Source organism: Lissotriton helveticus, chromosome 9 (assembly GCF_964261635.1).
Source record: "Lissotriton helveticus chromosome 9, aLisHel1.1, whole genome shotgun sequence".
Lineage (NCBI taxonomy): Eukaryota > Metazoa > Chordata > Amphibia > Caudata > Salamandridae > Lissotriton > Lissotriton helveticus.
The window spans coordinates 151,432,366-151,456,380 of record NC_136070.1 but is presented as its reverse complement, the minus strand read 5'-3'; the positions used below and the strand labels follow the sequence as shown (position 1 = coordinate 151,456,380).

Here is a 24,015-nt window from a genome sequence, read left to right as displayed (position 1 = left end):
GGGACATTCAAAACTGGATTGCGGCTGTTCCGTGCCTCAAACCCGGTAGTAAATCTGTGTCTCATAGTCTAAGAAGCATACCCCCCCTTATTAGCCATCATCGTAGGCAGCTGCACTCATGTTGCTAAACCCTATATTTACAGCAGCTGAGTCCGTAGCAGTCCAACTCGGCACCCCTTTGTTCCATTTTCACCAATTGTCAGTCTTAAGGGGTTGCTGTTTAAGTTCTCAGTTCAGCTAGGTCTTCCCTCCTCTTGCGATTGAGTCTCCTGTACCAGGAAAAGTGGGGAGAACGAGTTATGTATTGGTATGCCTTCCAAGTCTGTCTGTAGGGTGCCGTCTGGGCCCACCACTATCCGTCCCATCTCAGGAGCTTTGTGGGGCCATGTTCCTGTTCTCCAGTGGCGCGGCATTGACTTTTCTCGTTGTTCTCGCCAGCCTCTGTTTTGGTCTTGTTCGGCGAGACCTATCCAGTCCATGGCCTCCTGTGGTGTGGAGTGAAAAAGGACCTTGCCGTCATGCTGAACACAAAGCCGGACCGGAAACATCAGACTCTATTTAATGTTATGATCTGAGTCCCTTTTTGACCCCTAGGAAATAATTCCGAAGGTCCTGTACCTTCTTGGTATAATCAGGAAAGATCTGGATATCCTGATCATCAAACCTGGGACGTCAATGAATGCGCACATGCTGCAGTGTAGCATCCCTGTCTCTGAAATTGAATATACGAGCGATCATGGCTCTAGGCGGTGCCCCTGGTCTCGGAGGGGGTCCCAAGGAGCAATGGGCCCTTTCTATAGCCAACATTTTAGAGAGTCTGATATTGGTGAGAGCCAACCCTATGCATTGTTCAAGGAACAGGTCCGTTGCCGGGCCCTCCGCTTTTTTTGGGAAACCAAGAAATCAGAGGTTATTTCTCCTCGATCGCCCCTCCGTGTCTTCAACTCTCTCCTCCCACATCGTGCCCAAGTCCCCTTCCGTCGTAGTGACTCGGTCCGCTACTTTCCGCAGGTCCAGGCGCAGATGGTTAATATCCATTGCCGTGGTATCCATCTTGGCTTCTAGCGCTACTCGAGAGTCTCTAAGGCAGCTAGGATGTCAGCTTTATCTTGGGCCATGGTTCCAGGATATTGCGCCTGTGCAGGATCACGTGGGGAGTGGTCGGATGTCGTCGGCCCGATATCATATACTGCAGTATCTTGTTGGCCTGGGCTCCCCTCGTCTGTTTGTCTTTGCCCATAGTCCAGCCGTTTCTGACAGTCCCTCTCTCCTTTCTAGGGCCTGGGGTCTGGGAACCTCTATCAGTGCGCCGGACCGTCACCCCAGGTTCGGTGTCTCCAGTCAATCTATATCACACCCCGGCAGAGCCCCCAAGCTGAACATCAAGGGGACAACACACCGGAATGTCTTTTCTCCAGTTGTCCCGATTCAGGGGATATCAGGGTGCGAGATGGCACTCTCCCTGTTATTAGAGGGGATCTCTGCGCAACCTCCCCCTCCGCCCCCCGGATGGATGTCGCAGGCCCGCAGGTATGTACAGTCACTGGGTGGGGACTCCCCTTTCGCAGCTGACCCCCACACTGTACTCTCGGCACACACACGAGGAATGACGCTTCACGTACCCTCCACTCACGGACCCTCATATCCCCGCGCTCACACCACACATTAGAAGGCTGTATGCTATTCTGGATCCAGTAGGCGTCTGGAATGCCTGCGGTGAAGCCCCTCGCACTGCAATAGTGATCAGCTCCGTACTAACAGTCCTTCGGGGTGGCTGCGCCAATCGGGGCCCAGGATGTATCCCTCGCAGCTCAACGGTACTCCGTCCGAAGAATAGCCTCCGCCATAATGGGGAACAGCAATGCCCTCGCACACAACAATCGCGGTATTTCAACAGTGGTTAAGAAGTTTACAACATTCTATGCATAAAACCAAAAATTAAGACAATTGCAATCCTGTTCGGTTTCTTAGGTAATGGATGTAGGTTTATTGGTTCCACAACCAGTCGACACGTGTTTCGTCGCGTGGGAACAAAATCACTGCGACTCCTCAGGGCTGGGAAAGAAGCATAAAAGTACAGATATGGAACACTTGGTCATATTCAGTGCATGTACATACAATTTTACATTTACATGCACTAGGTACAGTAGTGGGTATGTCCAATGATCAAGGTGTCTAAACAGAAAGATCCCACGAACCGTGGTTGGAAGATTCCATCAACCGTGAAGATAGTGGCGGTATGGAGAACATATGATTTTAGTGGTGAACATAAGCTTATATCAAAAGATCACATTCTCCATATAAAACACATTGGTCAGGAATTAAACTGTGGGATGTTTGAGAGTTTTATATTCTGACAGATAAAAAGCTTCACTATAAAATGGAAAAAAGGAACACCACAAGAATGCCTAGTATGGCGGCGTGACATGCACCATTCGAAGTCACTCTCATGTCTGTTGTGTGAAGTGAACGCATGCATGGCCAATCTCAGCAATCACTGTGAAAGAAATTATTTGCACGCTAAGAAACTCTCATACCTTATGACACGACCTAAAATCCTATAGGTCTGAAGTGATGTGTCTACACAGTCTATTGGCTGCAGTAGGGAAGATAAATTGAGGGGGCGGGGGTTATTTGGGCGGGAGGGAAAGAAGGGAGAAGATGAACCAGGAAAAACATCTGTTGCTATTTACCCCTAGTCACCGTGTATCTGTAGATCCACAGATATCATTAGACTACTGACTAGATGTCTAGCATACTGTATGCAGACATACACAAGAAAAGTAACCTCTCACCGTATGAACTTGGTAGTCCTACACGTCCCAGACGGGTACGTGTATCATAGGAAAGGAGGAAAAACGCTTCTATCGTCTAGGGAGGTTCCAGGTGTGGTGGTACCTTCCTGTACAGAATATAAAAAGGGCATGTATGTGTCAGAAGGAACCTCTGTTCATCGGTTCTCTTTAAGTAACGCCTTGTTTTGTACCTGGCGTTATATCATCTTAAAATCACCACTCCCCGTAAATATAAGTGACAAACGAAGTGGGGTTAATTCAATCTTCTAGTAGTGGTTTCCCAACGAAAATCTGAGTTCATGAGCAAACGGGTTGAGAATGTTCGATCGGCCGTGCTAGGAAGAAAAAATGCAAGTGCCTCAAACTTACAGTATGTTATAGGTCCTGAAGTCTGGTGAGAACAGACGGTTGGTCAACAATCTCTAGAGTTATAATGTAAATCCAAATACCTGAATGAGTGTGCTCATCAAGCCTCTAACCGGGAGGGGATACACCTACAGGCTCCGGTTCACGCGGGTACGTCATAAATCCGGAAGTGTCTGCAGGGGCAAAGCTGAAAGTAAATCGGCATTATTAGCGGTCCCTGTGAGTGTTAACATTAAGGTTACAGATCAGGAAACTTTCCTGTCTCACATCGTAAGTGAACTCACCGTAAACACAGTATCCCTCCTCCTTTGGAGAAGCGTGGCTCAGTGGTTAAAGGCGGCAGACCCGGAAGCTGAGATCGGCCGTGGACCAGGGTTCGATTCCCCGCCTCGGCGGGTCTCGGGCTCAAAATTCCACGGACTCGACAATTCTCGCTCCGGTGCCTACTCGACTCACGGGGTCACACTCTGCGACTCTGGGCAATAGCTTGCTTAATCTCCACTACGGCCCCTCGCGGCGGGATGCCTGGCTTTCACCTTGTGGATACCCTGCCGGGGTATCTCACAGGGGAATAGCAGGATGGGTTCCCTAAGCAAGCGCCTTGAGACACCTGGGTGATTCGTGCGCTATATAAATCGAAATACATTTACATTTACATTTGGTTCCCGGTCTCCGTGTTCCAAATACGGACACGTGACCGGAAGGAGACTGGGATTAAATACCCTCGTTCTCTGAAAGACTAGAACGTAAATGGCAATGCCGGAATCGGCCATTAATACATTCTTGCGGCACCTCGTATCGAGTCCTGTGGGTGCCGGCAATAGAATTCATGTGCGAAATCAACCCGAAAGAAAACAAATCTGTTCCATACGGTTTTCGATGAGAGGTTGTCGAGGAACTAAATCTATCCTCATCTCATGAGACTTGCTGTCATGCGGAAAGTAAATTTGGATCAGCGGCAACAAAACTACTAAGGCTGTAAATCCAACTAGTCAGTGAATCGCGAGCAATTTAACAGTATTCAGCCGCACCAAATGTGTCATAGAGGACACGAAGAGCACCCACCTCCAAGTGACTTTGTGACTCGAATACAATATTGCAGAGAATTATTCCTGTACATTGTTGAACTTCAGGAAGTATATGGCAGCACGTGGTGAATTACGTCTATTTCTATATACAGAGTAAGGTTATGAAAAACAGTCATAGGCAAGATTGTACATAATTATTAAGAACAGTGTAATTCGGATATATTACAACAGTTAGTAACTTGGACTTATTTGGAGAAAGATGATTGTGATAAACGGTCACCAATGAAGTCTAAGGTTATACCTATCTTATATCGAACAATGAACACTTACACGACCAAGGCAACCCCTGATAACATGTAACTAGGTCAATCAGTCCCCTAGGAAGAATTGTAACTCCGGGTCATAATTGAGCCCGTGTTCAATGCAATGTAAACACATTATCCACAATGCTTCCTTTCGCCTCAGTGTAAGTTCGCGATTTCCACCTCTGATATTTAGTGGAATAACATCAATGCCAAAGAAGCGAACTTTAACATCGTCCTCCATAGGCTGGCATTCTGCAACATGCAGTGCCACTGGATATTTGGGGTCTCTTTTTTGTATAGCCCTCATGTGTTCTGCCATCCTGTCTTTGAGAGCCCTAATGGTGCTACCCACATAATATTCGCCACATTGGCATTCTATGATGTAGACAACAAATTTGGTCACACAGGTAATGTTCTGCTTGATGTTATAGGTTTCCTTGTCAAATCCTGTAAATGTTTTAGTCCCATGTTTCCCCCACCTGCACATTGAGCAAAATCCGCACCTAAAAAAACCGGTGCTGTGTTTTGTCATCCAGTCATTGACAGTGGTGTTGCGGGGGACAGTGGGACTAAGTCTATTTCTCAATGTTTGTCCTTTCCTGTATGTGATTGCTGGCGTATCTGGAATCCATTCTTTCATTGTAGAGTCTGTTTTTAAAAGATTCCAGTGTTTGTTAAAACTTTTTCTCACAGTGTTATGTAATGCGCTGTAATCTGTTATAAGTCTCACAATGTTTTTGGAGGACTTAGGCTCAGTTCGTTTCTTGAGACTGTCTGGTCTCTTAGTTTTTCTTACTCTCTTTCTTGCTCTATTTATGGTTACCTCAGAATACCCTCTTCTTGAGAACCTATCACTCATGTTCAAGATGCAATTGTTGAATTCTGTTTGTTCACTACAATTCCGTCTTGCTCGGAGAAATTCACCATAAGGGATAGAACGTATTTGATGTAGTGGATGTGAGCTTGATGCATGCAGAATAGCATTGCACGAGGTCGGTTTCCTATAGAGTCTGCTGTGTAGTGCATTGTCTTTGACATAAAATTCTAAATCTAGAAATTCTATGCTACTCTTGCTGTGTTGCATCGTGAACCTGATCTCCCAAGTGTTACTGTTGAGGTAATCAAAACAGTTTTGTAGTAATTCTTCAGAACCAGACCAAAGTAATATGCAATCATCAATATACCGACCCCAAAAAATGATGGAGTCGATATATTGTGATCCTTTGGTTCCCCAGATAAGGTCCGCCTCCAGAGCTCCCATGAAGAGGTTAGGAAAGGAGGGGGAGAATTTAGAACCCATGGCCACCCCTCTTTTCTGTTGGTACCATTTGCGGTCGCACATGAAGAAATTATTAGTGAGGATAAGGTCCATCATGGATACCAACATATTTAATTTCAAAAGTGTTTTTATTAAGTTTAAGAGCAAAGAAAACAGGCAATGCAATGCGATAGATATACAATCAGCATATAGTGCGAGCGAGACAGGCATAAATGTCTTCTCTACAAATCGACAGGAATACAAACGGATCATGCCTATATCGAAAAGCGTTGCCTAGAAATCGGTGAAGGTGCAATGTAAGAGCTGTGATCAAATACAACAATACGAAAGACCCAACCTCCCCCCCAACGCCCAACGCTCCCCCCCACCCACCTCCCCGACCAGTATGCCAGTTGTCCAGATTTTCCAGTATAGCTTCTACAGGTTGATGTGCATCAAGGTGTATAGAATCGTATTTAGCCTCGTGGGTGGTCCGTAAGTCGCAGAATGCGGAGGTATTTCGGACACGTGATTTCGTAAAATTCTCTGGATAGGAGTGACAGAAGTGGTTGCCAGGTCTTCTGGAATGAATCAGCTGTGTGTGTGAGCGTGGCCTGTGTACGTTCCATGCCTAAGGTAAACCACAGTTTGTGTAACCATCCAGTGTGAGTGGGTAAGGTGGTCGACCCCCAAAGTGACAGGACGTGTTGTGACGCTGCTTGCATGGCAATGCCCATCTGTTTGCCACGAGGCGACCTCAGGGGGAATGTGAGCGCATTGGGCAGCCCTAGAATTGTGTATGCTGGGAAGCGCGGGATTTCGGTGTCAAATGTGGAGTCTATATCATCCAAAACCGCCTTCCAATACCCCTGCAGAGCGCGGCAGTCCCACAGGAGATGGGTCAGGGTGCCCTTTTCGCCACAGCCCCTCTAACATAGCGCACTTCGAAGAGGGTTACCCTGGTTGAGTCTCGCCGGGCTGAGATGCCAATAGATGGCCAGTTTCACCGCAGATTCCCTGGCACTAGTATTGCGGGTAGTGTGTGCTGCTCTGTAGTGTATGAAACCCCATTCGTTGGGCGAAAGTGTTCTGCCAAGTTCCGATTCCCAGCATCTTTGTCCTGCCGTCTTAACCGGTTCGATCTCAGGGGATAACATCTTGTAGAGGTCTGAGATGAGGTGCTTATCCGAGTCCTTAGACACCAGCCAGCGTTCGAATGGCGTCATTTGCCGACCGACCAGGGGGGCACAGTTTGGGTGCAGGAGAAAGAGGCGGAGTTGGAAGTATTGGAACATGCGGGGTTTAGTCATTTCATAGTCTCGCGCGATATCGGGGAGTTGGAGGAATCCCTCCACATCGAAGAGATGACCGGCTGAACGGCATGCCTTAGCACGCCATTGTGAAAAGGCGCGAGGGTCGGTGCCCGGTGGGAATGCAGGGTTATCGAAGAGAGGGGTGAGTGGGGAAGGGAAAGTCGTTAGGCCTCTCCTGACCGCCACCGTGTCCCAGGTTCTCATGATGGTGCGTGTAATGGGGGAGCGAAGGAGGTATCGTGGCCTATGCTGACGGGCAAGGAATGGGACCTTCCACAAAGACGTCTGAGCCATTGCCCTGTCTTGAAATAGCCACCTTTTCTCTGATTCCGGTCTGTACCATTCCACCAAGTAGCGGAGTTGTGAGGCCTGAAAATACTGCAGGAGGTTGGGGATCCGGAGGCCGCCCTCATCGACACTCCTATATGCCACCTGCTTGTGTAGCCGTGCTCGCTTCTTGTCCCAGACGAATTGGTGGATAGCGTGTTGTAGGTCTGCAAGCGCGCCTGGTGGCGGTAGTACCGGGAGGGTCTGGAATATGTACAGGATTTTAGGTAAAACGGACATTTTAACTGCTGCTATGCGGCCTAGCAAAGAGAGGGGCTGTTTCGACCAGCGCGTAAAGTCAGTTCGGATTTGGGAGGACAACGTGTTATAGTTAAGGGCCACTGTGGAGTCCGTGGAGGAAGTAAGAGTAATCCCCAGATACGGGAGTTGTGCGGAGGTGTGTAGGTCGCAACCAAAGTCATTCGGTGGGGCATTGGGATGGGCGTGACTGCCCAAAGGTAAGATCAAGGATTTCCCCCGATTGACTTTAAAGCCGGATACCACTCTAAAGCTCTCCAATTCCTCCAGGAAAGCAGGTATCGAGCTCGACGGACGGTCTAAAGCAGCGATAATATCATCGGCGTAAAGCCCCACAACGTGGGGTTCACGGCCGAAGGAGATGCCCGTGATGCGGGGGTTGTCTCGAATTTTCTGTGCCAAGGGTTCCACGTATAAGGCGAATAAAAGGGGCGAGAGAGGGCACCCCTGGCGAGTACCCCTCTGTATCTCGAAAGGGTCCGATCTGAGGCTACCTAGTCTGAGTCGAGCCATGGGGCGGTGGTAGCAGCTCGCGATCCAGGCTTGGAACCGATCGCCCAGGTGGTATCGCTGCAGGACAGCCTGCAAGTAGGCCCAATCGACGCGGTCGAAAGCTTTCTCCGCGTCGATGGCCAGTAATGCCGAATCCGAGTCCTGAAACTGAGTTTTGTCCACAAGGTGTAGTAACTGCTTAGTATTGTTGCTGCATTGGCGGTTCGGGACAAAGCCCGATTGGTCCGGCTCGAGGATGCCCGGGAGGCATGGGCTCAAGCGGGCCGCTAATACCCCTGTAAATAGTTTCAGGTCTAAGTTAAGTAGGGAAATGGGACGGAACGCAGAGCAGTGTGTCGGAAGTTTGCCCGGTTTGGGCAGCACTACTATGTCAGCTGCCAGCATGTCCGGCGGTATGGAGCTCGGGCCCTCGAAGGAGTTAAACAGCCGTGCGAGCACCGGGGCCGGTATGTGGCTGAAGGTTTTATAAAAACCGGATGAGAAGCCATCCGGGCCTGGAGATTTAAGCGGGCGGAGGCGGGCGATAGCAGTGAGAATCTCATCAGCGCAAATAGGAGTGTCTAGGGCCTCCGTTTTCGCTGAGCACAGTGGCGTGATGTCAGCAGATTGCAAATATGCGTCCATTGCCGTCGGCGACACTCTGTCCGCGCTGTACAGGGAGGCATAAAAGGAACGAAAAGCGGAGGCTACCTGCGCGTCTTCGGCAATATCATTACCGGAGTCATCCAGGAGCGTGGTGATCCTCGAGCGCTGAATCTTGGCCTTTAAAGCGCTGGCCAAGAGTTGTCCGGTGCGGTTGCCTCCCACATAGTATGTGTGGCGGAGACTAAGAGCGGCAAACTCCGCCCTGTCAGTGTCAAGGCCGGCCAGTTGAGCTCTGGCAGCCTGCAACTGGCGCCAGATTCTCGGGGCGCATGTGCGGCTATGAACCCTTTCCAACTCCGCCACTTTAGCTGTGAGGTCAGCCCTTTTTTCTTTGCGAGCCTTGGTATCAGCGGCCGCAATGGCTATCAGTTCCCCTCTCACCACAGCCTTCAAGGCCCCCCAAAGGGACGAGATCGAGACCGCAGGGGTATCGTTAGTGGCGAGGTAATCAGAAATGCATTTGTGAAGTTGTCGGACAGAGGCCGGTCTCTGTAAAAGGGATTCGTTGAGCCTCCACGATCTAGGGGTGCGTGGTGATTTAGGGACCTTGAGTGTCAGCTCCACCGCGTCATGGTCAGAAAGGGCCGCTGGGACAATGGAAATCTCAGTGATGTGAGGGGCTAGCGCCGAGGAACCCAAGAAATGATCTAGACGCGCATAAGTGTGATGTACATGGGAATAGAATGTGTAGCGCGCTGCGTGGGGGTGTATCGTCCGCCAGAGATCTAAGAGGTCCCTTTCCTGCAACCAGGCTCTACCTGCCTCTGAAAGCGCGCCAGTGTCGCCATAGCGGTGCTGTTGGAAACCGGCTATTTCGGGTAGGCTAAGGCTGACGCCAAAGCCAGGCCGAAACCACCATTCCAGTCAGGGCAAGGAAGTCACACGCCAAGATAACCCCTGCTCACCCTCTAGGTAGCATGGCGCAAGCAGTCTAGGCTAAACTCGGAGGCGATGTGTAAAGCATTTGCGTCAGCGCACAACAGCAACAACATACTAGGTACACCACAAAAGAGACTCCACACAAGGTTATATTAAAATAACTTTTGTATTGTCAAAAACATATCAGATAGAAATCACACATGTACATTGTGCCAACTGGCACGACAATATTCACAAGGGATTATTTACAAGACAGGGCCACATGGGCCACTGTCTGAATCAACACTTTGCAGATATAGAAATACTTGTCAGAAATTAGAATAAAAGTATATAAACTTCACTGTAACACAAAGTAACAGTTATAGATCACATCCAGTAACTACTGGGAACAGGTAAGTACCACCTACGCAACCCTAAACTCCTTGGGAGACTGTCACGCAGGGGACCAGGACCTTACTAGGACCACCTGTACTAAGAAAGAAGAACCACCGAAGTATCACACAGCATTTAGGGGTCTAAGAAAGAATACATTACTCATGATGCAATAAACCTACATTCAGAGGAGTAGAAAAGACAACCACCTAAGAATAAACACATTTAGGGGTATAAACCAGAACACCTTACCCATGATGCATAAACACATTCAGAGGAGTAATAAAGAGAAACACATGAGACCTAAAGCATTCAGAGGTGTTAAGAATAAAGCACATGATGCAGTAAAATACATTCAGGGGTGCAGCGCAAGAAGACACAGGATGACTAAACATTCAGAGGTGCAGCGCCTGGAAAGAAAGACACATAATGCATAAACATTCAGAGGTGCCATAACATAAGTCCATAGCGCAAAAACACACAGTAGGCAATTACTATTAAAAGCATAGAAATCGCATTGCGCCAACACTACATAAGCCACTACCTGTGGCAGTCCCTAGGCCAACTGGCCTTGTGGGGCAAAGATGCCCTGAGTCCAAAGTCAGGGTGCGCTACCATGCAGCGCCAGTCTCAAAGTACAAAAAGCCTAAACGTGGCAGCTGCCCACGAAGTGCTGGGCAACTGTGTACCAGAAGCTGTGGCAGGACTCTCAGTAGCCCCTAGAACAAATCTGCGCCACCTGAGCCACACAGGCTCTAAAACAAACACTGCGCACGTTGGAGCCACACAGGCCCTGGCCAACACGGGTCAAACGTTGGAGCCACACTGGCTCTAAAGCAACATGCCCCCGGGAGCCTCCCTGGACACGAGCTTCTCCCAGGCAGGAGGGGACGGGCACCGACAATATGCCCCGACGCCCCTACTTATCTAACATGGCCCCCAAGAGCCTCAACAGGCTCTGAACACGACTTAGGGCAGTTGGAGTCCCTCACGGGGGACTCGAGTCACGAAAACGCCCTCCTGAGCCTCAACAGGCTCACCAAACAACATGCGGGCACGAGCCTCTCACAGGGCTCCAAGTAATATGCCCCGCGATCGTCGGGGCGGCCCTCTGCCAAGCGGGGCCGCCCAAAGCATCCTCGCTCCGTTGGAGTCCCTCACGGGGGACTCTGGCACAAATACTGCCCCCGGGTTGTGGGAGCCTCTACAGGCTCTGCGCGACGTTGGGGCGGCCCACTACCATCGGGGGCCGCCCTGCATACATCAGCGTCTTAGGGCCGGTCAAACGCCCGCACCCCACTCACCGGTCTCCTGAGGCGGCGGCTGCACGCGGGGGCTCTCTGACGGCAGCTCCTCCCGCCGGCCTCGATGTGGCGGCTTCCACTGGCGGCGGGGGAATCTCCGGTCTCCCTCTCCACACGGGAGACCGGCAACGACAACCCAGAGCTTCTCCCCAGGCAGGGGGAAGCGGGAACAGCCCTCTCCCGGCCACCATGCGTCCTTCCTCCTCTTCGGCTCCCCACCACGTCTCGCAGCTTCCAGGAGTCAGCCAACCACAGCGCGGCTCCTGGACCGGGCTCCCGTCCAAGGACCAATCAGAGCACGGCTCTCCTCGGGTCCCGGCCAATCCGGTCGCGGCCCCTTCGTGGTTGTTTTCTCCGCGGCAGATCGAGGTGGGCACTCGTAAATAATTAAATAAATACGGGCAAGAAGCCTCAGCGCGTCCAGCGCTATAAGTGAGCATAAAAGCGCTCCTAAGCGCTAGGAAGTCCAGAGAAAGCGCTCTCAACAGGAAAAGGCAGCCTCTCCATGCTGCCACGGTCCCAGAGCCTCCCAGGGGTAAAGCCAAGTCCCCTCCTCAGCCCAGGCAGGGCAGAGGGGTCCCCCAGGAGTCCAGGCATCCAGGAGCTGGGCAGCACCCACCCCTGGTCGATTCAACTCCAGAGAAATAAGAACATTTTGGAAGGGGCAGAGCCCCTTCTTATCCACAGAAAAAGCTTTGAAGTCTTTAGAAGTCTTTGTGTAGGCGAGCCCTAAGCTCTGGGAGTATCTGGTTTCCCTCGCCTGTCAGCCTCAGGTCAGAGGTGACAGGGGGCCATCGGGAGGGAGAGTCATCCAGGGTGGGCCGACAGACACAGCCTGGCACCACCAGAGCTCTTTCCACTCCCCCCTAACAGCAGATGGGGGGCCTTTCATCTACGGCTTGACTCAGACCCCCTCCTCCAGACAGTCCATCTACCAACAGGCCCAGGCATGCCTGGGCCAGGCCCATCAGCCAATCACGTGCTAGCAGACTCACTACACAATTATGCCAACTTCTAAAAGTGGCGCTTCTAGACTACACACAGCCATGCCGCATACACCATTCTGCAGCATTCATTCTCACGAGTTCATACATATCAAACTCGCCCCTGCACTCCCCACGCATCAGGAATCTACCATGGGCATACATATTTCCCATTCATTCCTATGGGAGGGCAGGGCGCTCACCATCCATACACAGAAAGCACACGCACTTTACACTGTACCACAGTGAAAAAGTGCGCAGAGGCCTAAAATCACCAACCCAGGTTCCAAAAACAGGCTAGGAAAAAGCAAAAAGTCACGGGGTGAACCTGCCCAAAGGACCGGGTCCAACAGGTGCCCGGATCTATCCTTATTCGTATCCATGACAAGATTGAGGTCCCCCCCAATAAGTAGCTGAGAGTGAGGTGATTGCAGCGCTTCAGAGAGTGCAGTTTTCAGGAAGGCGTCTTGGTTCGTGTTGGGAGCGTAGATGGAGCCTATCGTAAATGCGGTAGCCCCTATCAGGAAGGTGTGGGCCAGAAGGCGTCCCTTAACCTCCCCTGTCTTGGCACCCACCCGTCCCCGAAAGCGTCGGGATACAAGGATGGCTACCCCTGCCTTCTTGGATGGGAGAGAGGAAAAGTACTGCAGGGGAAAGGCTCGGGAGCGCATCCTGTGTAGGTCCTTAGCTAGGAGGTGGGTTTATTGCAGCAAGCATATGTCAGCGTCAGAGTTTTCTAGATAGGAGATGACTGCCCTCCGCTTGACCGGGTTATTGAGGCCTTTTACATTGAGAGACAATACTTTGAGCGTGTCAGTCATCATACGGGAACGTGGAAGCAACCGAGCATGACAGCGATGGGCGCTGTTGCGCGTGGAAGAGTATAGGTGGCATTTGAACACTGTAGAAATCCCTAGGCATACTGGTACCCACCCTCAATACCCACCCCCCTCCACTCACAACACAGTTCCCCCCCCCCTGCAACTCCCATCCCCAACCATTCCCCGGGGGCCACCCTAACCCCAACAGATTGGTCCTTCTCAGATCGAACAGGATACCCTTCCACCCTCTCGTGGTCCTCCCCCCCCCCCCCCCCCCCAGAACACCCCCACCAACTAGAGCAGTTCAAAGTCTCGGGCCTACTCGTGTAAGACACAGGTCCGTAGTAAGTCAATGGAAAGGGTACCATGGCAGTGGGCGATTCAGCGGCCCCCCGGCCTGTCACCCCAGGGAGACACATTTAGAAGAGAGGAAAATCCCCCCAAGATGACATTGTCTTACAGATCAGTTGCTGTGTTGTCCGCCACTTCCTGCACAGCCGCTTCGTGTTCTTGAGCAACTGTCGCCGGGTCTGGTTTCGGGATGTGTCGCAGGGGTCGTCTCCGACGTACTGTTTGCCAACCATCCCCCGTGTTTTGGGACGGATCATTCTGTGACCGGTGTGGGGAGGTGTCTCTAGAGCCAGAACCCTCCGGTAGATCAATGTCCAGCAGAGTGCAGGTTTCACGGAGCGACCTGAGCTGATGGAGAGAGCCTTTCCATTTAAAGATCAGGCGGAATGGGTGACCCCAGGAATAGGGTATTCCATTGTCTCTTAAATAGGTCGTAGCTATCCGGAAGGATTTGCGTTTCTGCAAGGTGATAGTGGAAAGGTCTTGAAAAAGAGCCACAGGTTGGTCTCGGAAGCGGATTGGTTGTGCTCTCCGGGCCTCCCGGAGAATGCGTTCTTTCAGAGGAAAGTCTGGGAGGAAGGCCAGGATGTCCGGCGGGGGCGCCGGCGCTCGGCGCGCCATGCCAACCCTGTGAGCTCGGTCAATCCGAATCGCAAAGTCTCGGGGTTCCCCCAGGATGTCCCGGAACAAGTCTTGTAGGTATTCGACCAGGTTGTCCTTCTCGGCTTGCAGTGGGACTCCGCGGACCCGTACGTTATTCCGCCTGGAACGGTTCTCCAAGTCTTCCGAGTGCGATTGCAGGTCCACTTGCTGATCTTGAAGCCTAAGGATCTCCTGTTGCAGCCTCTCCACCTCCATGCTGCGGGACTGGTCTGCCTCCTCCAATGATGCCACCCGTTCGCCCAGGCCGTCTATGTCGCGGCGCATTTCCCGCTGTTCCCCGGTCAGCTCTTGTTTCAGGGTTTGAAAGTCCTCCCTCAGGGTGTTGAAGAGGGAGGCCAAGAAGGCCTTGGTGATAGGGGCATTTTCGTCTTCCGACGCCTGGGGGCTAGTTGGGGGCTTCGGGGATGACATTGTCTGCGCTTTATCCCCCTTCGGTGCATTTTTGTGCATGAGGTCCACGATGTTCCGGGTCCCTTTGCGATTGGAGTGAGCCATGGTGCCCGGGCAGGGTGCCGCGGATCCGGGTCTGGGGAGCTGCAGGGGTCCGGCAGGCGCCCTCTCGGTGGTGGGGAGGCGTAGAGTCTTTGACTACAAGCGGGCGTTCCGGGATCTTCGTGGGGCCGGCGCTGGGGGTGAGAGATGGCGGTCAGGCAGTGGGGCGGCCAGATCCCCCAGGCGTAGGGTCGAGGATGGATGGAGAGTCCGGGGGGGAGCTGTGCAGGGTCCCCCGGGCAGGCGCTTCTGTGAGTAAGAGCGGGTCCGCGCGTCAGGGCCCGGCCTCAGCAGTGCAGCAAGGCAAGAAGAGGGGCTTTAGGTCGCCAGTCTTGAGGTGAACATGCCCGTCAGGGGTCCGGGAATCCCGCCTGGTGGAGCCCCCAGGGCGTAGCAAAGATTGTGAGCGCCAAAAACTGTAGCGCACCCTCAGTGTCCCGGACAGGCCTCAAGTTGTGGGGATGGTGTAGTAGGCCGGTCACCCGTCAGGCGCCTTGATCCTTGGGACAAGCAAGCTCCTGAGGCGTCGTTGTCGCTGCTCACCACGGTCTGGCAAGTCCTCTCTCGGGCTTGTGTTGGCGCTGTCCCCGTTGATGTGGGCCGCGGGGCTTCCGCGACGGAGCGGAGCCTCGTGAGGGCCGGGCACCAGCCGCGGGCCTCCGCGGCGGCTGGACTGCGGCGGGACGGGCTCACTGGCTTCAGTGATGGGGGCGGCTCAGGAAGTCCCCACCGTGGGTGTAGCCCGGGCGTGTCCCCTGTTCGAGCCTGGAGCGCCCGGGGCCCCTGATCTGATTCGGCGCTGTGAGATAGCAGCAGGCCCTGCGTCTGTGGGTGGGAGAGCAGGTTGCTGCGGGTCGCGCTCCGGTTTCGGGGCAAATATTACCGGCTATGCTGCCCTCAGCGAAGAGCTGGGGCAGGGTGTGGGTTGCTGTCGCCCGGTGCGCCGGTCTTCGTCGCGCTGGTCGGGTCCGCCTCCCGTGTATGCCCACGCCGGGGACTAAAGTAGCTGGAAGCCCTCCGGCGGCGCACATGGGTTCAATGGTATGTCCGACCAGTGTCCGCCGACCGGCCCCCGCCGGGAGCCAGGCGCGTCTCACCTCCGGTTGCGCTCAGCGCTGTAGAATCGTAGGCTGCCTCTCCGCCAGGGACCTCCGCTGGGCAGTGTCAGTCCCCCGCCGCCATTTCTTCGCTCCCGCCGGCGGCAGGCACAGCGGGTCGTAGGCGGTCGCTGCTCTGCAGGAACCCGGTGGGGGGATTTCACGCCGGATACCCGTTCCTGGAGGAAATTCGAGCAAGGTGAAGGGGGGGCCAGGTGCGTCTCTCCCCCGTCCGCGCTCAATGCACTGGTCCGCAGGCTGCCCCTCCGCTAGGAAGCTCCGGTAGGCGTTATCAGTTCCCCGCCGCCATTGCTCCGCTCATGTCGGCGACAGGCACAGCGGGCTGCAGGCGGTCGCTGCTCTGTAGGAACACGGCGGGGATTGCTCCGTGTTGGCGAGGTGCTCCTGGGGGAAATTAGAGCCAAATTGAAGGGGGGATTCAGCTTATAGTGCCGTGCAGTGGGGCTCAGGGCCGGGGAGCCACACAAGGTACGTCCGTTCAGGCCGCCATCTTAGCCACGCCCCCGATACCAACATATTTGTATGTGCCCATAGTGAGGCTGGTCTATTGGACAATGTCTTATTCATAGCTTCCATGCCAAGATTGGGGTTAATACTAGTGTACAAAGACACCACATCCATTGTTACCAATGTGGTGCCCTGTTGCCACTCCATGTCTGTCAGTATGCTCAGTATGTGTTTTGAATCTTGTATATAGGAGGGCAAATTCTTCACCAGCGGTCCCTAAAAAAGGTAAACATGTTCTGCTATTCTTTCTGTTGGTCCCCCTATCCCTGAGACTATAGGTCTGCCAGGAGGAAAGGGGAGATCTTTATGTATCTTGGGCAGTGTGTATAACCAGGGAAAGGATGGTCTGGATACTTTCAGGTAAAGGTACTCATCATTGTTCAAGAGGCCAGATTGCTTCCAAATAAGAAGTTTCTCATTAATTATCAAAGTCATAGGACCCATGGGGTTGTGTCTATTGTTTCTTTTATGAGGGCCCCAGCCAGTGGTCTCACACTTTGATCGGTTTGAAATTGTATTTCAAGCCCCTCGGAAAATCAAACCAGAAAGGAGTAGATAAATTAAGGAAAGTTGTGAAGAGCCTTAATGCTGGTGTCTCTCTGGCTACTGTGTATTGCTCGGCCATTGCACGAGGTAGAAAGGGAGTGTTGGGAGGTATTGGTTCACAATCCGCTTTCTCAGATCATTGCTTTCCATAAGGGTATGGTCTTAATTATAGACCGCTTCTTTGCACTTCGAGTGAATATCTGAGATAGTTCCAAAGTTGAGCACCATAAGCTTTTGGTAAACTTTCCTTTGTCCTTTTTTCCCCATTAATGTGGAGGAGTGTGGCTCACTGATTAGAGTGGCAGACCCTGATGCAGAGGTCTGGCCCGGGACCAGGGTTCAATTCCCGACGCGGCAGGGTCCTGAGCCCAAAATGTCCACGGACTCGATAATTCTCGCCTCGGTGCCTATTCTAATCATGGGGTCCCACGCTGCAACTCTGGGCAATAGTTGCTTAATCTGCACTACGGCGGCCCACCCGCTGCGGGATGCCTGGCTTTCACCTTGGGGACACCCAGTAGGGGTTATCTCACAGGGAAAAGCCAGGAAGGGTTCCCAAGGCAAGCGCCTTGATGCCTTCGGGTGATACGTGCGCTATATAAGTCGCAATACATTTACATTTACAATGTCTTCCAGCTGGTTAAGGTGGAGTGGCTAAATGTCAGTACCCTACTTCGGACGGAGCAAGGGGCCAGCCACTGGATTTACTTGGTTCCTCACTCTCTAAGAGGTAGTTAATAGTGAGCAGTACTTTAAGGTTAATTCTCTGTTCCACCGAGAGGCAATGGACGATTTTCATATTGGGATTTAATACCTTTTCACTTCCTGAGGTTAAGATTTATCGTTCCAGCTTAATTTTGCATTCCCTTCAGTTTCCTGATCTGCACTTTGGGATGGTCTGCAAAGATGGTGTTGCAGTAACCCGTTAAGGTAGTATCAAGGAACATTTGTTTGTAAAGAGCAGCGTACACTAAGAAGATGCACATGTTTTTACTGATTCAAAACCACGGAGGGTTTCCAGAGTTTGAGGCTCTGTTTAGAAATAACTAAAAACATAGGTATTACAGTAGAACATTACGCTCCTCACAAATTAGAAATATTAATAGAAAAAAAGTACGGGATAAACAGACGTAGACGTTCAATTTTAAAGGTACTGCCCTCCCGTAATGGATGTGCCTTTGTTGACCTTTGGGTGGCAGAGGTCAGGAACAACTGGCTCTTGGTCCACACATACTTTGTTAAACATGCATATCCAATTAATTTACCAATTCCCCTTCAGTGAGTGATTTGGTTCACCTTTTCTCCTTCATCCCTTACCATTTTTCTATTTCAGTATGTCACTCTCATTTATAATGTGAAACCACTAGGTAAAGTATCATCATGGGATGGTCCTACACACTTGGACACTAGAGTACAATGTATCACACAAGTGTCCTAGCTCCGTTTTGTGATTTCAAGGGGAATGCAAACTAAGGGGCATGATCTGACTAAATCCTTTATTGATTCTTGCACATCTCCAAGTTAAAAAAAAAAAGAAATATTTTTATATGAGCCATCTTTCAATTGCATCAGGAAGACGATGTTCCTTACTGTTTAAAATACTTTTTTTCCGTATAATGGACAGTTGCCTTTCTTGATGTAGTTTCCGAGTGCAAACCTTGTATTTTTATATCTTTCGCATTTTCTTTTCCACAGCTGTTCATATACCAATCAATTTATATGGTACAGAGAGCAAAATCAACAGCCATCATTCACAACAATTTATACACTACGCATCCTTGATACTGGGGCAAAATTACTTTTTACGAGGCTGTGTAGTATGTGAAGTACCATGGAACATTTGTCGTGTCCACTGTTTCTTACATGTTTAGTAGTAAGGTCACCTTCCTTATGGTGAAGTCATAGATTCCATCCTGTCAAAAGAGGTAGCTAGGGTCAATTAACATTAAAATGTCAGGCCGACTTGAAATGTCATACTGCTAACAATACCAGAGGGAACATGCCATCCTCAATAAAAGGCAAAGAGAGCGGCCACTCTTATATAACAGGAAAAAGGTCTGGATTTTCAAAATTTCCCGGAAAATGCGCATCTGGGGGAAACAAGTGATTGTGTAGATATATGATCAATGTGGTATAAAAATTAAACCATAACATAAATACCTTTAAAAAACAAACTACTGTTTAGAAAATGTTCCCTCCCAGAAAGCTGCAGTATTTCAATGGTAAATGTTCCGTCATTTGCTCTGAAGTATCACCATGAAATAAAACACAAACAGGTATATTAACACAATTCTATTTTTAATTTCCCACAGAGATGGCAGAACCCATCCAGCAGCTCACCAGAAATAATCACCCGCAAGAGAGGGAGAGGGTGCCATTTTTGCTACTACAGCGCAAAGAAAAGGTAATCCAAATCCCTACTCTTCTGAAATCCAAAGGAAAATGTTCATCTGACCTTGCAAGTCTAGAAGCAGTGTTCATTTTGTTCACTGTGTTTTTGCACACTACAGTTCATTGTGATGGCTTACAAATGATTACAATTTTATGAACACTGAGCCCTGTTTTTGCCACCAACTTTTGACCTAGATATGGTAAAACACCTGCTTGTTTAATTTAACATTTTACTTAATTTTAAAATGTTACTTAACTTTAGTGTGCTGTCCTTGGTTTGTTTGCTGAAACCAATCGAGCATTCCTGAAGAAAGCCACCCCTTTCCGAGGTCCAGTCCCCAACAGTCTGCTCTCGTAGTAGTTATCTGTGTTGCATTCCCCTGAGAATTCACCCTGGAACTACCATTAAGTGCTCCCTTCCTGTTTTGGTCGTCAAAATATGTCCACAATTTATTTTTTATGTCTTACCTCTATGCTTTCTTGAACACTGAAAAATGATCTGCACATTCTGCTTTTGTGATTATAAATATTTCACAGTTTGTTCTTCCTGCTAACATGCTACTAAACCATCTGCTAAAAAATGCTAAGAGGTTCCATGCTGGACTTTTTGTGATACATAAGGTGATGGCCATGCTATCATTTTCCCGCATCTACATAACCCTTGAACAAGTCAGGGGAGAGGTATGTAAACAGAAAGGGTCCATTTTACAGAACTGGTGCTCTCTCGGTATGTGAACCCTACCACCTGGGGTATGGAGCTCAGCCGAAGAGGGGCCTGGCAAAGGAATTACATACCAAAGAATACCGGAGCACACAAAAGAAAGTCCATTAATTGCTTTGCTGTGGAGCCATTGTAGTATTCAAAAAGTCCAATGGTGCATCGTTCAATTTTTATTTACCATATTTATAGCTTGTATTGAACAAATATACAGCATCAGATTACACAGGCAACCAACACGTTTCGTCATTGGGATTATTTCAAGGCTGTAAACATGTAAGTAGACCCAGTGCAAATGAGATAATTCAATCCTGATCTGTAGCATGACGGTGTATTGCAAGACTATGGTTCAACAAAGTGGAATGCCACTACCACTGACCAGGCGATCCAAGAGGTGTACAGAAAAATGAAATTCCCGATAATGAAATAGTTTAAGATTATTAATGAAAAAACGCTCAATGAGACTGACAGCACAATCCAATGAGATAAAGTTCTCTAAAATCTCTTGTAGGAGTCTATAGGGATCCCCGTTAGACCTACACCTCATTAACATGTGTAGCAACCACTTCATGAATGACGGAGATTAAGAAGAGAATTGCAGGTTATCAGAAATACACTGATGATACCAACTTACTAGTATCGACAGGACTCTCAGAACTTCAATGATCACTACAAAGCAATGAAAACCTGAATGGATAAGAGCCGTTTAGCTTTAACCAGTAAAATCAATCTCATGCAAAAAAAAGTCTAAGACAGCACGCGAAAAACCTGTTAAGTAGTTTGAGCTCTTCCAAATAACTGGTTATAAAACACCAACTACCAAAAAGTTAAAAACTTAGCATCACAATTTAGCATGGATCAGCAAATAAACAACATATAGAACATCTGTAACTGTTGTCTGTGAAACTATAGCTGCTCAAAGCGATCTTTGCTGGGGGATAAGAGCGTCAGACTGGATTATTCTAACTGACCATTTCTGGGGCTGCCACAGAAACTCACAGTGACAAAGTTCAAAATTCTACCTTCAGGGCTGTAGTAGAAATCTGTGGCAAACAAAATTTCACTTCCATTTCACACAGGTTGCATTGTTGGTCTATGCAAATGTGAATGCGTTTCAGGGACACAACCACAGTCCAAAAGCCCTATGGACAACAGGAACGAATAGGAGAAGTGTGGCTCAGTGGTTAGAGGCGGCAGACCCGGATGCTGAGATCGGCCGTGGACCAGGGTTCGATTCCCTGCCTCGGCGGGTCTCGGGCTCAAAAATTCCACGGACTCGACAATTCTCGCTCCGGTGCCTACTCGACTCACGGGGTCACACTCTGCGACTCTGGGCAATAGCTTGCTTAATCTCCACTATGGCCCCTCGCGGCGGGATGCCTGGCTTTCACCTTGTGGATACCCTGCCGGGGTATCTCACAGGGGAATACTAGGACGGGTTCCCAAAGCAAGCGCCTTGATACCTTCGGGTGATACGTGCGCTATATAAGTCGCAATACTGTTGAAATAACGGTGGCACTACCAACCAGAATATAAGATCCTTAAGTATTGCCCGGTGGTGTCGCCTCTTGAACCCACAAAGAAGTTAAACTATTGAAGAGGCAGGCGCTGGAGACTGGAAGGCAGGAAACAAGGTTTTTATTCTCTCCGGAGGAGAACACAACAAAACGGGGAGAAGGTATCGTTCTGAGGTGCTCTAACTGCATCCCTGAGGCCTGGCCTCTTATACACAAGTTTATCTCTTTATTGCATGTAACACATTCTCGTTGATACTTTGATGTACGGAAAGACATCCTCAGAATCCCCCCTTCCCAGCCCGTTCCCACGCAAGGTTACAGTGGAAGTCCCCGCCCCGTTCACAACAGGTGATGATCATCGCGCAGCTGGATATTCCGCCGATTCACGGAGTGTGTGGGGTTCGATCGGATCTCGTAGGGCGGGGAGCTTTGATCAACCCGGGGATCCCTTGCTGGGGGGAAACTTTCTATTGTACGGGGAGGGGCAAGGAACAGTATCGGCAGAGCTGGGTGTCGGCCTGGGAACGAGGAAGACGAACGGGCACACGGGGAAAAGGGGGTTTGCATCAAAGGGCCGGGGATCATAAATGGGAAGAAGGGAGGTGTCGCGCTGGGAACAGGACGAGGGCCTGGGGCAGAGCAGCGCTGAAGAGGGGTTTTATGATTCGCGGCAGGTGCAGGCAGGGGGGTTGTCAGTATGCGGGGGATGCCGGCGAAGCTAGGAGGGGGAGAGAGGCGCGCTGGCTCTCGGCGGGAGCAGGGAAGCCATGGTGTTCAAAATGGCGGCTGTTTTACGCGCACAAAAAGGTTAAGGAGAGCAAGAGGGCGCCGATAATGTTGACGGTCTCAGTCCAGCTTTCAACAGTCCCCCCTTTTCAACATATCTAGCCACCTTGCTTTACTCAATGTCAATTTTCATCAAATTTCTAACTTCGGTATCATACAATGCTCTCATATGTTCGCTTCCAATGTCCACAGTTTTGGGAAAAATGCAACTCGCACATAGAGAACACATAGGTGGCAGACATTGAATTCCTAAGCATAGGCCACATATTACAACTACGGGAATCATGATAATGGTGAGCAGTCTCCAGCCCCAGCTTTTGACGGTGTCCCAGAACCAACCACCAAGCGACCATTCTTCTTGCTCTTGGTGAACTTCCGAAGAGAGTCTGTGAAGATGTTCGATGGCTTTGTACACTGAGGGTGAGTTGTCCGGTATGTATGTGCAACAGCTGGACCCAATAATGCGGCATGCTCCTCCACGGTCCGCCAGAACCACATCTAGAACGAGGCGGTTCTGAAGAGCCACCAAACGGACCGCTTGGAGCTCGGCAGTGTTGTTGGCAAAGATGCCCGCTGTGATGTTCATGGTCGTCTCGACTGCCTGAGTCAAATGTCGGATGGCACGGCTGTTTGCCATCGGGCCCCAGAGGGGGACGAGTCCTTTCATAGCATCGAGGAACTGCGCCCCTGTCGAGTCGGCTTGTTCAATGTCTTTGGCTCGTTTTTGCCTGTGATGGTTCGCTGGGGCTACATAAGTCGGAGGAAGGACGAAGGAGATGTAGCAAGTACCCCCCCAGCCTTTGGGGAGCCAGGTGTAGGCCTTCGTGCCGCAGATGAAATACATGTTTGGGGATGACACAAAGGAAGGTGGATCCGTGGAATCCAAAGTTCTGGTAAAGCGGCAAGCGCTGCGACCCACCAGCTGTGTCCCAAGTCCTTCTACACACATGTGGCCTGTGACGTTGATGACCGACAGGGCCACAGTCAGAGTGGCAGCCGTTCGTTTCCGCAGATAGGAGAAGGTGGGTCTGGTTGGATTGTTGAACACCTGCATTTCGATTCGTTCTTTAGCCGGGATGTCCATTTGGATCGAGTCGCTGGGGGTCAGCGGGCAGAAGTGTGTCTTTGTCTTGTTTCGCCCGGCTCCGTGAGAAGAATGTGCTGCAGTTCTGCTGGAGGTGGCATTGCCCGTATAGCTCTCTTGCAGGAGGATCAGCCAAGCAAGGCAGGAGCCGTGGACAGAGAAGGGTGAAGGGATGAATGGTATTGAATGTCCAGTGGCATGGGGTAGCAACCCACAGATCCAGCAGTTGGTGATATTGGTGGCAAGATTGTGCTGGTGAAGTAGCTGCACGAAAGAGTTGTTCCAAAACTCCTTTCGCCTCTCTCTTAGTTGAGGAGAGAGCGGGATTAGATAATGTTCCTTCATGGTGGTAGGCTGAGCAGTGGTTAGGAATGTTTCGTGAGCAGGTGCATGTTCTTCCAAAATCCAGAGCGTGGTCATGAGGAGAAAACAGAAGAGGATTGTGATGAAGAGTACAATTGTCTTTGAGCTATGGAGTCTGTCTGTTCTCGGATTTCTGTAGTGGGTATTTCCTGCTGTCCCCGTCGGCTTCTTGTTTGGCGCTTCCATCATCTTCTTATCTGGCGCTTCCATCATCTTCGTTTTCAAGGTGCTCGGTAGTGGGCAGGACCACAGACTTAGTTTTAGCTTCTCTCCAGGTAACCCTTGGTAGCTTGGGTCACCGTTCTGAGATCC

General features: G+C 50.5%; 2 protein-coding genes across 3 annotated transcripts in view; one reads left to right on the top strand and one right to left on the bottom strand.

Annotated features, from left to right (window-relative positions):
- The window catches only part of FANCM (FA complementation group M), an 837,191-nt gene that overhangs the window by 538,387 nt on the left and 274,789 nt on the right, over window positions 1-24,015 (bottom strand). The window lies entirely within an intron of this gene.
- LOC144781056 (heme-binding protein 1-like) overlaps window positions 1-24,015 on the top strand; it is a 102,889-nt gene that overhangs the window by 19,208 nt on the left and 59,666 nt on the right. The window contains exon 2 of the mRNA XM_078659681.1: window positions 19,157-19,248. Within this exon, the coding sequence (XP_078515807.1) occupies window positions 19,157-19,248 (92 nt within the window). The remainder of the gene's footprint in view (window positions 1-19,156; window positions 19,249-24,015) is intronic.